This window comes from Bufo bufo, chromosome 8, assembly GCF_905171765.1.
Source record: "Bufo bufo chromosome 8, aBufBuf1.1, whole genome shotgun sequence".
Lineage (NCBI taxonomy): Eukaryota > Metazoa > Chordata > Amphibia > Anura > Bufonidae > Bufo > Bufo bufo.
The window spans coordinates 13,077,476-13,090,781 of NC_053396.1; the positions used below are offsets into that span (position 1 = coordinate 13,077,476).

Genomic DNA, 13,306 nt, shown 5'->3' on the forward strand with positions numbered 1-13,306 from the left:
GCAAGTAAGAGCAAGTCCCAAAAGCCAGCTTTATGACCGTACACATTTAGTAGAAATTGCTGGTTTTTATATTTCGGCCATGGATTTCTGCATAAACCTTCACATCTTCCGCAGACCTCATGGTAACCACATCCTGGCCGCCTGGTACAGTGTCATGTAACTTCCCCATATACGTGATTACATACAATGCCTGATCTCTGTAGTGATATGACTGCAGGGGTAACGTTAGACTGGATTCAGACATCGGCATTATGGTGGCACCGCTCTACTGAACTGAACCTAGATGGTCATAGAACCTACTGGTGATCTTTGTTCAGTTCAGGGGGTCGGGGTCTTGTGAGCCGGCATGTGGTTACTATATGGGGCCCCCATTGGAAACCAGTGTAATAAGATCAGATATGTTAGTGATGGGCCTTGGTTTGCCTCATCCGCACAGACTTTGTACATTCCCCTTCCCTTCAAGATGGAGTTCATGACATCACAATCCACGTCTGACCTCTGTCCACTGAATATGCAAATCCCATGACATCACAATCAAGTGCCCTCCTTCATCCACTGAATATGCAAATCTGATGACATCACAAACCAGTACTTGGCAACCTCCTGGAGACCATGACATCACAATCACCAATGACATCATAGAGTTCCTTTTTACAGTTCCGAGACTCCTGAAGCTCAGACTTTCCAGACACTTCAAACTGGCGCGACACTTCTGTGTTACTTGCAAGTTTGGATGTAAATTTACTTAATTTTTTAACGTCTTTTGGACTCGTTGACAATGAGCTCCAGGAAAAGACGTAGAGGGATGAAGAAAGAGGAGGCCGCGGCCGAAAATGAGGAGGAGAAAGTTTCAGAACAAGTTCCACATAAGAGACCCAGGATCGGGACTGAAAAAAAACCACCAGATGGAAAAACGCCGTCCAGTCCATCACCGCCGAAGAGGAAAAGATCAAGCGAGCAACTTGACGGTAGCAAAACCGGAGAACCCAGGCAGGGTAAGAAAAAAATCAAAAGTGAGGAACCTGTGCTAGACATCAGCCAGTCCTGCTCCGGCCTCCAGAGAGTTTGCACCTCTTTAAGTGCGGATAAGTTTTGCTACCATCACATACTCGGAGAGGGTGGGTTCGGCAAAGTCATCTTGGCGACGGATGTCGTCCGTAGAGAGCAGGTGGCAATTAAGATCCAGCCAAAATCCAAGTCATTAAAGTACCACCTTACCGAGAGATACATCCTAAAGCTGTCCAACGAGTGTCCCTTCCTAGTCCACGGGTATGCCGTCTTCCACACAACCAGCTACGTATTCTATGTGATGGAGCTGGCCAGAGGTGGAAGCCTTGATGGCTATCTTAAGAAGACGCCAAAGGTGGACATTCTCACCGTCAAGTTCTTGGCTGCAGAAATAGTTTGTGGCATTCAATTTCTACACTCCAAGGGGATTGTCCACCGTGACATCAAACCGGGAAACATCCTCCTCAGCCATGATGGTCACGCGAAGATTACCGATTTTGGCATTTCCCTTTACAAGATGCTTGGTGGGGTCACAGCCAGCAAAAGATGTGGCACTGCAAGGTTCATGGCCCCGGAAATGCTGCAGGGCAGACAGTACAGCTATGGAGTGGACTGGTTCGCTTTTGGCGTGACGTTATATCGGATGCTGACCGGAATGTATCCCTTTTCAGGGAAAACCAAAGCAGATATTGGCAGAGCAGTAATAGACAAAGAACCGGCCTTTACAGGTCTTGACCAAGACAGCACAAACCTATTGAAGAAACTTTTGTGCAAGCAGGACTCCCTCCGTCTTGGTGAAAACGAGAACATCCGTCAGCAGCCATTTTTTGGCTCTATCAACTGGGCGGACCTGGAGGCTGGAAGAACCGAGTCCCCAGTAACATTGCCGGCTGATGATCTAAGTGACTTTCTCAACCAAGCAATTCCTGTGCCTTATAGTGAAGTCTACAAAAACGACATCGAAGAAATAAACCAAAATCTCTTTAAGAACATCTGCTTTGTGGGTCCTGAATGGGCTGAAGATTACACAAATACCACCGTCCATTCAGATGTGTTACCACCGGATACAGCACAGGATCACAGATCTGATTCAATTACCTAATCATACCGAGAAAGACCATCATTCAGAGGGACCACCATCCTGCCAGATATATGCTGTGAGTAACCCCTTTAATAGAAGTACCTGGTGGATTTCACATCCACATGTGTTAGGTAAGGATTGGGATGTAGATTTCGAGCCCATGCATTGCGCTGCCAGAACTGACATCCCTTCTACCGCCAGTGTAATGGCTGCTACATGGCAGCAGTTCTGGGCCATCAGATAAGTGGCATTCTTTTGGACCAATAGTGCATTAGCAGAACTTTTATATTTCGATGTTTGGGGAGGATTGTTATATGTAGTGCCCTGGAGCAGGGGTACATTGAAGTGTAGATATTTGTGGACATTTCCCCGTATTTCCCCAATGCCGAGTCATCAACTCCTCACTTTATTTAACATTAAAGGGTTAATGTGCACTGTTTAATACTGTGTTAACTGCATTTTATGTTTGTTGTGACACATACAATGCAAAAGAACAGGATATTTGCTTGGTACTGTGGAAAGGGTTAATGGATACTGAGAGATGTTTGGGACTTTCTAGGTAATAATGAGAAGCTGGTAATTTTCCACAATTACCATGAGGGTTAAAGAAGAGCATGTTTTAGAGGGAAATGACCTTGATTACCACCAAAACCAGACAGACTGACCTTTTGAATGTCTGGTTTTAGCTATGTTATCATGTCTAAAAACCTGTTTTTGTCTGGAAAAACTGTTGTGTCCTTGCCATTTCTCTAATGCAAGTCTATGACAGACGGGAGTTGTAACATTGTATTTGTTTTGGCTGAATTTCTCCACTCCACCCTTCCCACTAGAAGGTTCTAGTTCAGTTAGAAACTGTATATAAGGAGAGCGGTCAGAGCCCTTAGTGTCTTACAGTTAGGGATCAGTGTTTATAAGAGCACCAAGGAGCCAGCTGGACTATTGAGCCACAGACCGTAGGCCTCTAGCCTTTGTCCAGGGTACCAGCCTTCGGAGAGAGAGAGGGACAGCTAGCTCAAGCCTTACCTAGGCATCCAACCCTTCTTCTGCCCGGGAGGACACTGGAGAAGCCAGCCCAGTGCACTTCCTGTATTGTTTTGCACTTGAGTTCCTCCAGTAAAGAAGCCCCCTGGTTACTGCAGACCCTGATTCTCTGGAGTTATTTCCCATTGGGGTGCACCACGCCTTACCATCCCTTCCAAAGTGGTGACACCTCGATGGTGTCCGGGGGACCCAGCATAGCTTTGAGGGTACCCCAAACCTGGCCACTGCATATATAAACACTTAGTAGAGTACACTGAAGACTAGAGTGGCGAAGCATGGCACAGAATCTATGCGTCTTGACTACCCCCCCCCCCCCACCAGGTATTAAATGGCATCTGTCAGCAGATTTAAGGGTTCCTTTAAGGGTCCATTTACACGTCCACAAAATGGGTCCGCATCCGTTCTGCAATTTCGCGGAATGGGTGCAGACCCATTCAATTTCAATGGGGCCGGAATGTGCCATCCGCATTTGCGCATCCGTGCTTCCGTTTCCGCCAAAAAATAGAACATGTCCTATTCTTGTCCGCAATAGGCATTTTCTATTATAGTGCGGTCCGAAAATTGCGGAATGCACATTGCCAGTGTCCGTGTTTTGCGTATTCGCAAAACACTTACGGACGTGTGAATGGACCCTTAAGACTATATAAGCTATAAGTAAATATCCTAGTGTAATCAAGATGTCTCCATAATGAACTTCCGGAGTCCATTGTTTCACATTATCTGGAACTTCAGGGAGAACAATTCATACCGGGCGGGGGACTGTTATTTAAGCAGCAGCTGTGCCACATGTACGACAAATATATACTGTAGCCGAGGTCGGCACAAGGAAAGGCGAGTATACCCGTCACTTATCATGAAGACTTGCTGGTTCACCTTGCTCTGGGTCTCTGTGATGGTTCTCAGCAATGCTGAAGAGTCATGTCCAGGTAGGTCCATCAGCCGCAGACTGGGTAGGTCCCAGGTAGATCTGCGACCCCCGCACCCACACCTAGGTCATCAGTGTTCAGGAATGACCATTACAGCCCCATGTCTTTTTTTCCTACCTTCCTATCAGAAGTGAAGATAGTTGGACTTGGAGACTCTGACAAGTTGTCCATCCTCAGAGGGTGTCCAGGAATGCCTGGATCTCCTGGACCGAAGGGAGACCCTGGAGAAAAAGGTAAGTGTCAGATTGTCCTGAAATATTGTACTTCACGGACTGTGACTATGTCTTATTGATTACCGTTTGAAGTGGAATTTTTTATTTTTTTAAACTGTCCCTTTAAATCTTACACGGGCTTATTTTTTTAGGAGAATGCGGTCCTTCAGGAGCCATCGGGAAGATGGGACCAACGGGTCCAAAGGGTAGGAAAATCAAAAACTGTAGAAACTAGAAGTTAGGCCTTTTCCGTTTACGTTCCTTTTTTTGCATTCCGTATACGGAACAATTTAATTTCTATGGGTCCGCAAAAAAAATGGAATGTACTCCGTATGCATTCCGTTTCTGTATTTCCGTTTTTCCGGAACATATCCTATTATTGCCCGCAAATCATGTTCTGTGGCTCCATTCAAGTCAGTGGGGCTGTCAAAAAAACTGAACGGATATGGAATGCATCCGTATGTCTTCCGTATCCGTTCCGTTTTTTTGCGGAACCATCTATTGAAAATTTCATGCCCAGCCCAATTTTTCTATGTAATTACTGTATACTGTATATGACATGTTTCCGTTTCTGTTTGCGATCCGCAAAAAACAGAAACCAAACGGAATGGAAACGGAAGCACTACTGAAACAAAAAATGGAAAAACAGATCCGTTTAAAACGGACTGTAAAACACTAAATAAGCCATACGGTCGTGTGCAAGAGGCCTTACATGGTCTGATGCCAAATGCGTCCAAAACCCCGTCCACCCCTGGTGACCAATGGTTGCACAATTTAACCCAAAAAATGTATGGCCTTTGCCTGCCACGGGAGGTTGTGGTATGGTCACATGCGGTCGGCCACACTAAAACATTTAAAATATATATTTATTCCCCTTATACCGGTCTGGTGGCCCCCACCAGTCTGCAGTGATGACATGTCTTATCACCTGACCTCTGCAGCCAGTATTGGCCTCAGCAGTGAGGCTAACACATTCAAAGCATGACTGCTGCGGCCAGAGATTGTCTGCTGTGGCCATGTGGTGCTAAGGCATGTCATTAGCGCGGCGCGGGTCCGCTTCAGAAACGGAGAACCCACAGCATATCTGGCAGTATTGCGCGGCAGCAAAATCTATGACAAATGGTGCGGATTTTGTGGCTGACGTCATATGCTCCGGGTTTGCCGCTGATTTCATCTTCGGAATTGAAAACTTTTAAATCTGCAGTAAAAAAAATAAATAAATAATTTACATGCTGCGGATTTAACGTTCAGTCATATGCAGATCCTCTTGCAGAAATTGTGAGATTTTTTTAAACCCGTGTTGGACAAATCATAATGCGGTTTTCGCGCGGTCGCTGATTTTACAGATTAAGGGCTCGTTCACACGACCGTGCCGTTTTTTGCGGTCCGCAAAACACGGATGGCGCCCGTATGCCTTCCGCAATTTGCGGAACGGAACAGGAGGCCTATTATAGAAATGCCTATTCTTGTCCGCAAAACGGACAAGAATAGGACAGGACTCAAAATTTTTGCGGGGCCACGGAACGGAGCAACGGATGTGGACAGCACACAGAGTGCTGTCCGCATCTTTTGCGGACCTATTGAAATGAATGGTTCCGTATACGGAGCGTATGCGGAACGCAGAAAACGGCCCGTATACGGGACGCAAAATACGTTCGTGTGAACGAGCCCTAACACAAATTTATGTAACCTGTTTCAATTGCAAAAACTGCAAACTCATTTTAACTGCTCTGCAACCGCTACGTGTGAACATAGCCTAATATCGCCACAGTTTTCAGATCAGATTTAGGCCCCCTGCACACGAACGTGTGCACCCCGTGGTCGTGCTGCAAAATGCGGGCCGCAATGCATGAATACAGTACGTAGGGCAGCCGCAGCGGATCGCGGACCCATTCACTTGAATGGGTCCGCGATCCGGCCGTTCCGCAAAAAGATAGGACTTGTTCTATCTTTTTGCGGAACGGAAGTACGGGACGAAATCCCACGGAAGCACTCCGTAGTGCTTCCGTAGGATTCCGTTCCGTGCTTCTGCTCCGCACCATTCCGCATCTCTGGATTTGCGGACCCATTCAAGTGAATGGGTCGGCATCCGTGATGCGGATTGCCCACAGAACGGCACCCGTGTATTGCGGATCCACAAATGCGGTCCGCAATACGGCAACGGGAAGCACACATCCGTGTGCAGGGGGCCTCCACCAGCACAGGCTCTGTTGGCTGCACATGTAAAATCTTCTTTACCGTAGACTAGGATGACTATTTTCACTTTTGTTAAATATAGGTGAAAAGGGAGAAGCGGCGACGGAAAAAGTATTTTATGGTGAGTGGAGAAAAACGACCATCTTAAGGCACTGCGCTATGGAAATGAATAGAATTCGGTATAAAACTTAAAAGGATGAGATATGGATAGGAGGGGGAGGGGAGGTGAAAGCAGGGGCTGTGCATTTCTGTGAAGCCTGGGTGAATCGGTGACAAACTTTACTTGATAGAAATGTCCCCCCAGCCGTGTCAAAACTACAACTCCCATCATGCCCTGACAGCCTACAGCCATCAAGGCATGATGGGAGTTGTAGTTTTGCAACAGCCGGCGAGCCACAAGTTGTAGATCACTGCAACATGAGTCACAATTGTATATTTTTCAGCTGCCCGCAACTGCAAGGAGCTACGAGATCAAGGGGAAGTGCTCAGTGACTGGTACACAATATACCCAGATGGCAGCGCCCCCCTCAGGGTGCTGTGTGATATGCACACAGATGGCGGGGGCTGGATTGTAAGTGGCTTTGGCAGTGTATAACAGAATTTTCTTTTCAGTTTTCTTCATGCTTTCATACATGGCCTCATTCACAAAAAACTACAACAAAAGCCGCTTTCCTAAACTTAATTCATAGGCCTCATTCACCAAGCTAACAGTGAAACCTTCTTGGTTACCCATAGCAACCAATCAGAGCCCAGTTTTCATTTTTCCACAGCAGTTTTAAGAAATGAAAGCTGCACTCTGATTGGTTGCCATGGGCAACAAAGGCAGTATTACTGTTAGTTTTGATAGAGGAGGTCTATGAGAATTTATGAAAGTTTTTTTTGTTGCCCATAGCAACCACAACGTACACTTAGAGGACCCTGGTCTCTGTTGTTAAGCCCATATCAACCAATCACAGCACAGCTTTCTTCTTTCAAGAGCAGAATATGACATAAAAGTTGCGCTGTGATTGGTTGTCATGGGCAACGGTTTTAATCAATCCCCCTCCCCATGTGTTTCAGTCCTCTGCTTGCGGTCTGTGAATGAAAAAATCCTTGAAAACCGCTGCTAATCTTGTGGTGTTTGTTACAATGTGTCAGCAGAAATGTAGCTAGGATTTTCTTTAACCGGGGGCAAACATTCTGTTCACTGCACTGGCGCTGTAACGAATAAAGTTGGCCAAGTGTGGCCTGTTTGACCCCTGGGACACCCACCTCCTACTAGTTACACCCCTGATATCAGCATGGGGGACTGTGAAGCCATATTAGGCAGTTTGTAAGGGAGAATGCTTCCATAATATGATGAAATAGATTTATTATGTACTGATACACTGGTACAAATCACCAGCTGTTGGAGCAGGGCTAGGTCAGGACAATGCAGGTGGTAAGGAAATGTTCCTGCTTGAAATGATGCATTTCCGTATATTGTTAAAGCACAGACTACTACTCCCATCTGTAGGTTTTCCAGAGACGTTGGGATGGTTCGGTGAATTTCGACCAAGACTGGAAATCCTACAAGAATGGATTCGGCAGCCGGCTGACAGAGTTTTGGCTGGGGAACGACAATCTTCACATGTTAACATCTGCAGGTGACGTCTTACACCCACCTGTATAGAGAGACCCTTCTTCTCTGTCTGTCAGTACTGTGTAGGACAGGGCAATATGGCGACGTAGTCACACAACATAAAATCGCAAGTCGAGCTGCTACATTGCGCTTACTCTTAGGCCGAGTTCACACGAACGTGTGTGACCCGTGCCTGTGCTGCGGCCCGCAAATAGCGGGCCGCAATGCACGATCGCCGGCCGTATGTCAGCCGCATTGGATCGCGGAATGGGTCCGCGATCCGGCCGTTCCGCTAAAAGATAGGACTTGTTCTATCTTTTTGCGGAACGGAAGTACGGGACGTAACCCCACGGAGGCACTCCGTAGTGCTTCCGAGGGGTCCCGTCCCGTGTGGCCGTTCCGCGATTCCGGATTTGCGGACCCATTGAAGTGAATGGGTCCGCATCCGTGATGCGGAATTCACACGGAACTGTGGACACGGATTCACACGCAATACGGCCACGGATCACACACGTTCGTGTGAACCCGGCCTTAGGGTGGTTGCAACATACAAGGTGCCGCCATCCAACACTCAGCGAAAGTCTGACCCTGCTGGATTTCTGTGTGATATTTTCTAACTTAAAGGGGTTGTCCAGAATTAGAAAAACATGGCTGCTTTATTCCAAAAGCTCATGACTGCAGCATACGACTCTCCTGAAATACTCTGCACTGCTTAGAGACTGCTCATCCCATAGCAGCACATGACCTTCCTGAAATACTCTGTACTTCTGTAAGACTGCTCATCCCACAGCAGCACGTGACTCTGCTGAAATACTCTGCACTGCCCTAAGACTGCCAATCCCACAGCAGCACACGACTGCTGAAATACTCTGCACTGCTCTGAGACTGCCCATCCCACAGCAGTACATGACTCTGCTGAAATACTCTGCACTACTCTGAGACTGCCCATCCCACAGCAGCCCATGACTCTGCTGAAATACTCTGCACTGCTCTGAGACTGCCCATCCTACAGCAGCACATGACTCTGCTGAAATACTCTGCACTGCACATCACACAGCAGCACATGACTGCTAAAATACTCTGCACTGCTCTGAGACTACTCTAAAGATCAGAAAAATCTGGAACACAACTCTCATTCTCTCCCCAGGTACTTGGAAGCTGCGAATCGATCTGCAAGATTTTGAAATAGCAAAATATTCGGCCGAATATTCATCCTTCAAAATCCTTGGAGAATCCGAGAAGTATAAGCTGATACTGGGAACATATACTGGTGGAAATATGGGTGAGCGCTCGTCCGACTCAGATTTAGGGCCCATTCACAAAACCGTGTTTTTCTTTCCGCATCCGTTTCACAATTTTGTGGGTCGGATACGGATCCATTCCTTTTAATGGGTCCACAAAAGATGCAGACAGCACACCATGTGTTCTCATCCTTACTTATGTCTGTTCCGTGGCCCCGCAGAAAAGATAGAACATGCCCTATTTTTGTCTGTTTTGTGGACAAGAATAGGCATTTCTATCACAGGGCAGGACTTTCCGATCAGCAGAATGTGGAACGCACGCGGCCGGTATCCATATTTTCCGGACCGCAAAAATGGCTACGGTTGTGTGCATAAGCTCTTAAAAAATGGTCTGTTCAGTCGTATCTTTGTTATATTTGGTCCTGGGAAAACTGGGTGACAACCAATATGGCCGCCATCCAAGCTTCTACAAGGCTCCCAGCTTTTCTCTAGTCCCGATTCTCTAATCTAGTTAGATACGGATTTAGTGTATACACCACTCAGTAAACGGATTGGTCTGTCAGGCACCTGGCCATGTTGGGTGACAGCATCTGCGGAGGCTGTAATGGCGGCCATATTGGGTGTTAGCAAGGTGTCACTATCATACTGGTACCGGTTGTCAGGATAGTAGATGTCGGAGACTTCTCAGACGCCATTTGCAATAATTCCCTCTTTATTTCAGGCGACTCCTTCAGTTTTCATAAGAATGGATTGTTCACCACCAAAGACCAAGACAACGACAAATATGGCGGCAACTGCGCCCAGATATGTAAGGCAGGGTGGTGGTACGTGGACTGCCATAACGCCAACCTGAACGGACAGTACTACCTGGGGCCCCACAATAACACAGCCTTTGGCATCAACTGGAAGCATGGCAAAGGGCACAACTACTCCTACAAAGTCTCTGAGATGAAGATCAGGATGGTGTAAAGCGAGCGAAGGGCCCTGTGACCACAAGAAGAACCCGGGCGGACGCCAGGGAACACCAGATGTGGAGCTGAACTTATTTCCCTATGAATTTCCCTTTTGCATCACTGGCACTTGTATGTTGGGGGTTATCCTCCGAATTTGTAATCGGTCAGGTGTAGTGCACATTAAATCTCTGATATGAGGAGTTTCCATATTTTTTTTGCCATCCATAATGATTTTCTTCCCCCTGAGGGTGTCAGCCATGTCCATTACTGTGGTATATAACGTACTGTCATCAAAGAGTGAACTCACAGTCATATACACACAGATAATACACACATATAATATACACAGATAATATACACACATATAATATACACATATAATATACACATATAATATACACACATATAATATACACACATATAATACACGCAGATAATATACACATATAATATACACAGATAATATACACAGTCATATACACAGATAATATACGCATATAATACACGCATATAATACACACAGATAATATACACATATAATATACACACATATAATATACACACAGATAATATACACATATAATACACACATATAATATACACACATATAATATACACACATATAATACACGCATATAATATACGCAGATAATATACGCAGATAATATACACAGATAATATACACAGTCATATACACAGATAATATACGCATATAATACACGCATATAATACACACAGATAATATACACACACATAATACACACAGATAATAATCACAGATAATATACGCACATACCCTCACATCCACTTACCTCTCATCTCTAGACTCACACAAAATGACATATATAGATGACAACACCCACACATCATATATACACATTCACTCACATGCATAAACACATATACATAAAATCCATATACATATATACATCCACATGCATACCTACATTCATGTTAGATTACATACGTTTAAATTTGTGTACAAGCATACAATTAATTCCATATACATACACTGACATCTACATAGCTATATACATAATGTCACATACTATGCTGTTTATACATACACCAACATCATTACAGATTATTATATACATATGCACACATTTATACACTGCTCGAAAAAATAAAGGGAACACTTAAACAACACAATGTAACTCCAAGTCAATCACACTTCTGTGAAATCAAACTGTCCACTTAGGAAGCAACACTGAGTGACAATCAATTTCACATGCTGTTGTGCAAATGGGATAGACAACAGGTGGAAATTATAGGCAATTAGCAAGACCCCCCCAATAAAGGAGTGGTTCTGCAGGTGGTGACCACAGACCACTTCTCAGTTCCTATGCTTCCTGGCTGATGTTTTGGTCCCTTTTGAATGCTGGCGGTGCTTTCACTCTAGTGGTAGCATGAGACGGAGTCTACAACCCACACAAGTGGCTCAGGTAGTGCAGCTTATCCAGGATGGCACATCAATGTGAGCTGTGGCAAGAAGGTTTGCTGTGTCTGTCAGCGTAGTGTCCAGAGCATGGAGGCGCTACCAGGAGACAGGCCAGTACATCAGGAGACGTGGAGGAGGCGTAGGAGGGCAACAACCCAGCAGCAGGACTGCTACCTCCGCCTTTGTGCAAGGAGGAACAGGAGGAGCACTGCCAGAGCCCTGCAAAATGACCTCCAGCAGGCCACAAATGTGCATGTGTCTGCTCCAACGGTCAGAAACAGACTCCATGAGGGTGATATGAGGGCCCGACGTCCACAGGTTGGGGTTGTGCTTACAGCCCAACACCGTGCAGGACGTTTGGCATTTGCCAGAGAACACCAAGAATGGCAAATTCGCCACTGTCGCCCTGTGCTCTTCACAGATGAAAGCAGGTTCACACCGAGCACATGTGACAGACGTGACAGAGTCTGGAGACGCCACGGAGAACGTTCTGCTGCCTGCAACATCCTCCAGCATGACCGGTTTGGCATTGGGTCAGTAATGGTGTGGGGTGGCATTTCTTTGGAGGGCCGCACAGCCCTCCATGTGCTCGCCAAAGGTAGCCTGACTGCCATTAGGTACCGAGAGGAGATCCTCAGACCCCTTGTGAGACCATATGCTGGTGCAGTTGGCCCTGGGTTCCTCCTAATGCAAGACAATGCTAGACCTCATGTGGCTGGAGTGTGTCAGCAGTTCCTGCAAGACGAAGGCATTGATGCTATGGACTGGCCCGCCCGTTCCCCAGACCTGAATCCAATTGAGCACATCTGGGACATCATGTCTCGCTCTATCCACCAACGTCACATTGTACCACAGACTGTCCAGGAGTTGGCAGATGCTTTAGTCCAGGTCTGGGAAGAGATCCCTCAGGAGACTGTCTGCCACCTCATCAGGAGCATGCACAGGCGTTGTAGGGAGGTCATACAGGCTCGTGGAGGCCACACACACTACTGAGCCTCATTTTGACTTGTTTTAAGGACATTACATCAAAGTTGGATCAGCCTGTAGTGTGTTTTTCCACTTTAATTTTGAGTGTGACTCCAAATCCAGACCTCCATGGGTTGAAAAATTTGATTTCCATTTTTTTTTTTTTTGTGTGATTTTGTTGTCAGCACATTCAACTATGTAAAGAACAAAGTATTTCAGAAGAATATTTAATTAAATTCCGATCTAGGATGTGTTATTTTTGTGTTCCCTTTATTTTTTTGAGCAGTGTATATATATAGTATATGCAAACATCAACAAATATACTTACATACATACGCTCACATACCCATACACACATACTGTACTGTATATACGTACACTGTAAACATAGCTATATACATACACTCACATAGTCTATGGTGGGCAGCAGCGAACATCGGGCGGTGACAAAGACAAACCCCTAGGGCTACGCGACGGCTTTGGCCGCCACACACGTTGTACACACATAAATCATTGTGCATCGTAACGGAGGAAAGTGAATGGGGTAAGTTGCCTACTGGATTTCTTGCTGTCACTTTACGGTAACTTGTCGGTGGCAACAAGACCCCATTCATTTTAATTTATGGCCACGGCATCTTAGG

The 13,306-nt window shown here is 45.9% G+C and overlaps 1 protein-coding gene across 1 annotated transcript; it reads left to right on the plus strand.

Moving 5' to 3' along the window:
* The first annotated feature begins 3,885 nt into the window (after positions 1-3,885).
* On the plus strand, positions 3,886-10,595 carry LOC121009572 (ficolin-1-like). The gene is made up of 8 exons (XM_040442790.1): positions 3,886-4,056; positions 4,185-4,289; positions 4,421-4,474; positions 6,547-6,585; positions 6,908-7,035; positions 7,960-8,089; positions 9,212-9,346; positions 10,027-10,595. Exons 1-8 carry the CDS (start codon positions 3,984-3,986, stop codon positions 10,272-10,274), a joined length of 912 nt encoding a protein of 303 aa, XP_040298724.1. The 5' UTR covers positions 3,886-3,983; the 3' UTR covers positions 10,275-10,595.
* The last annotated feature ends 2,711 nt before the right edge of the window (positions 10,596-13,306 follow it).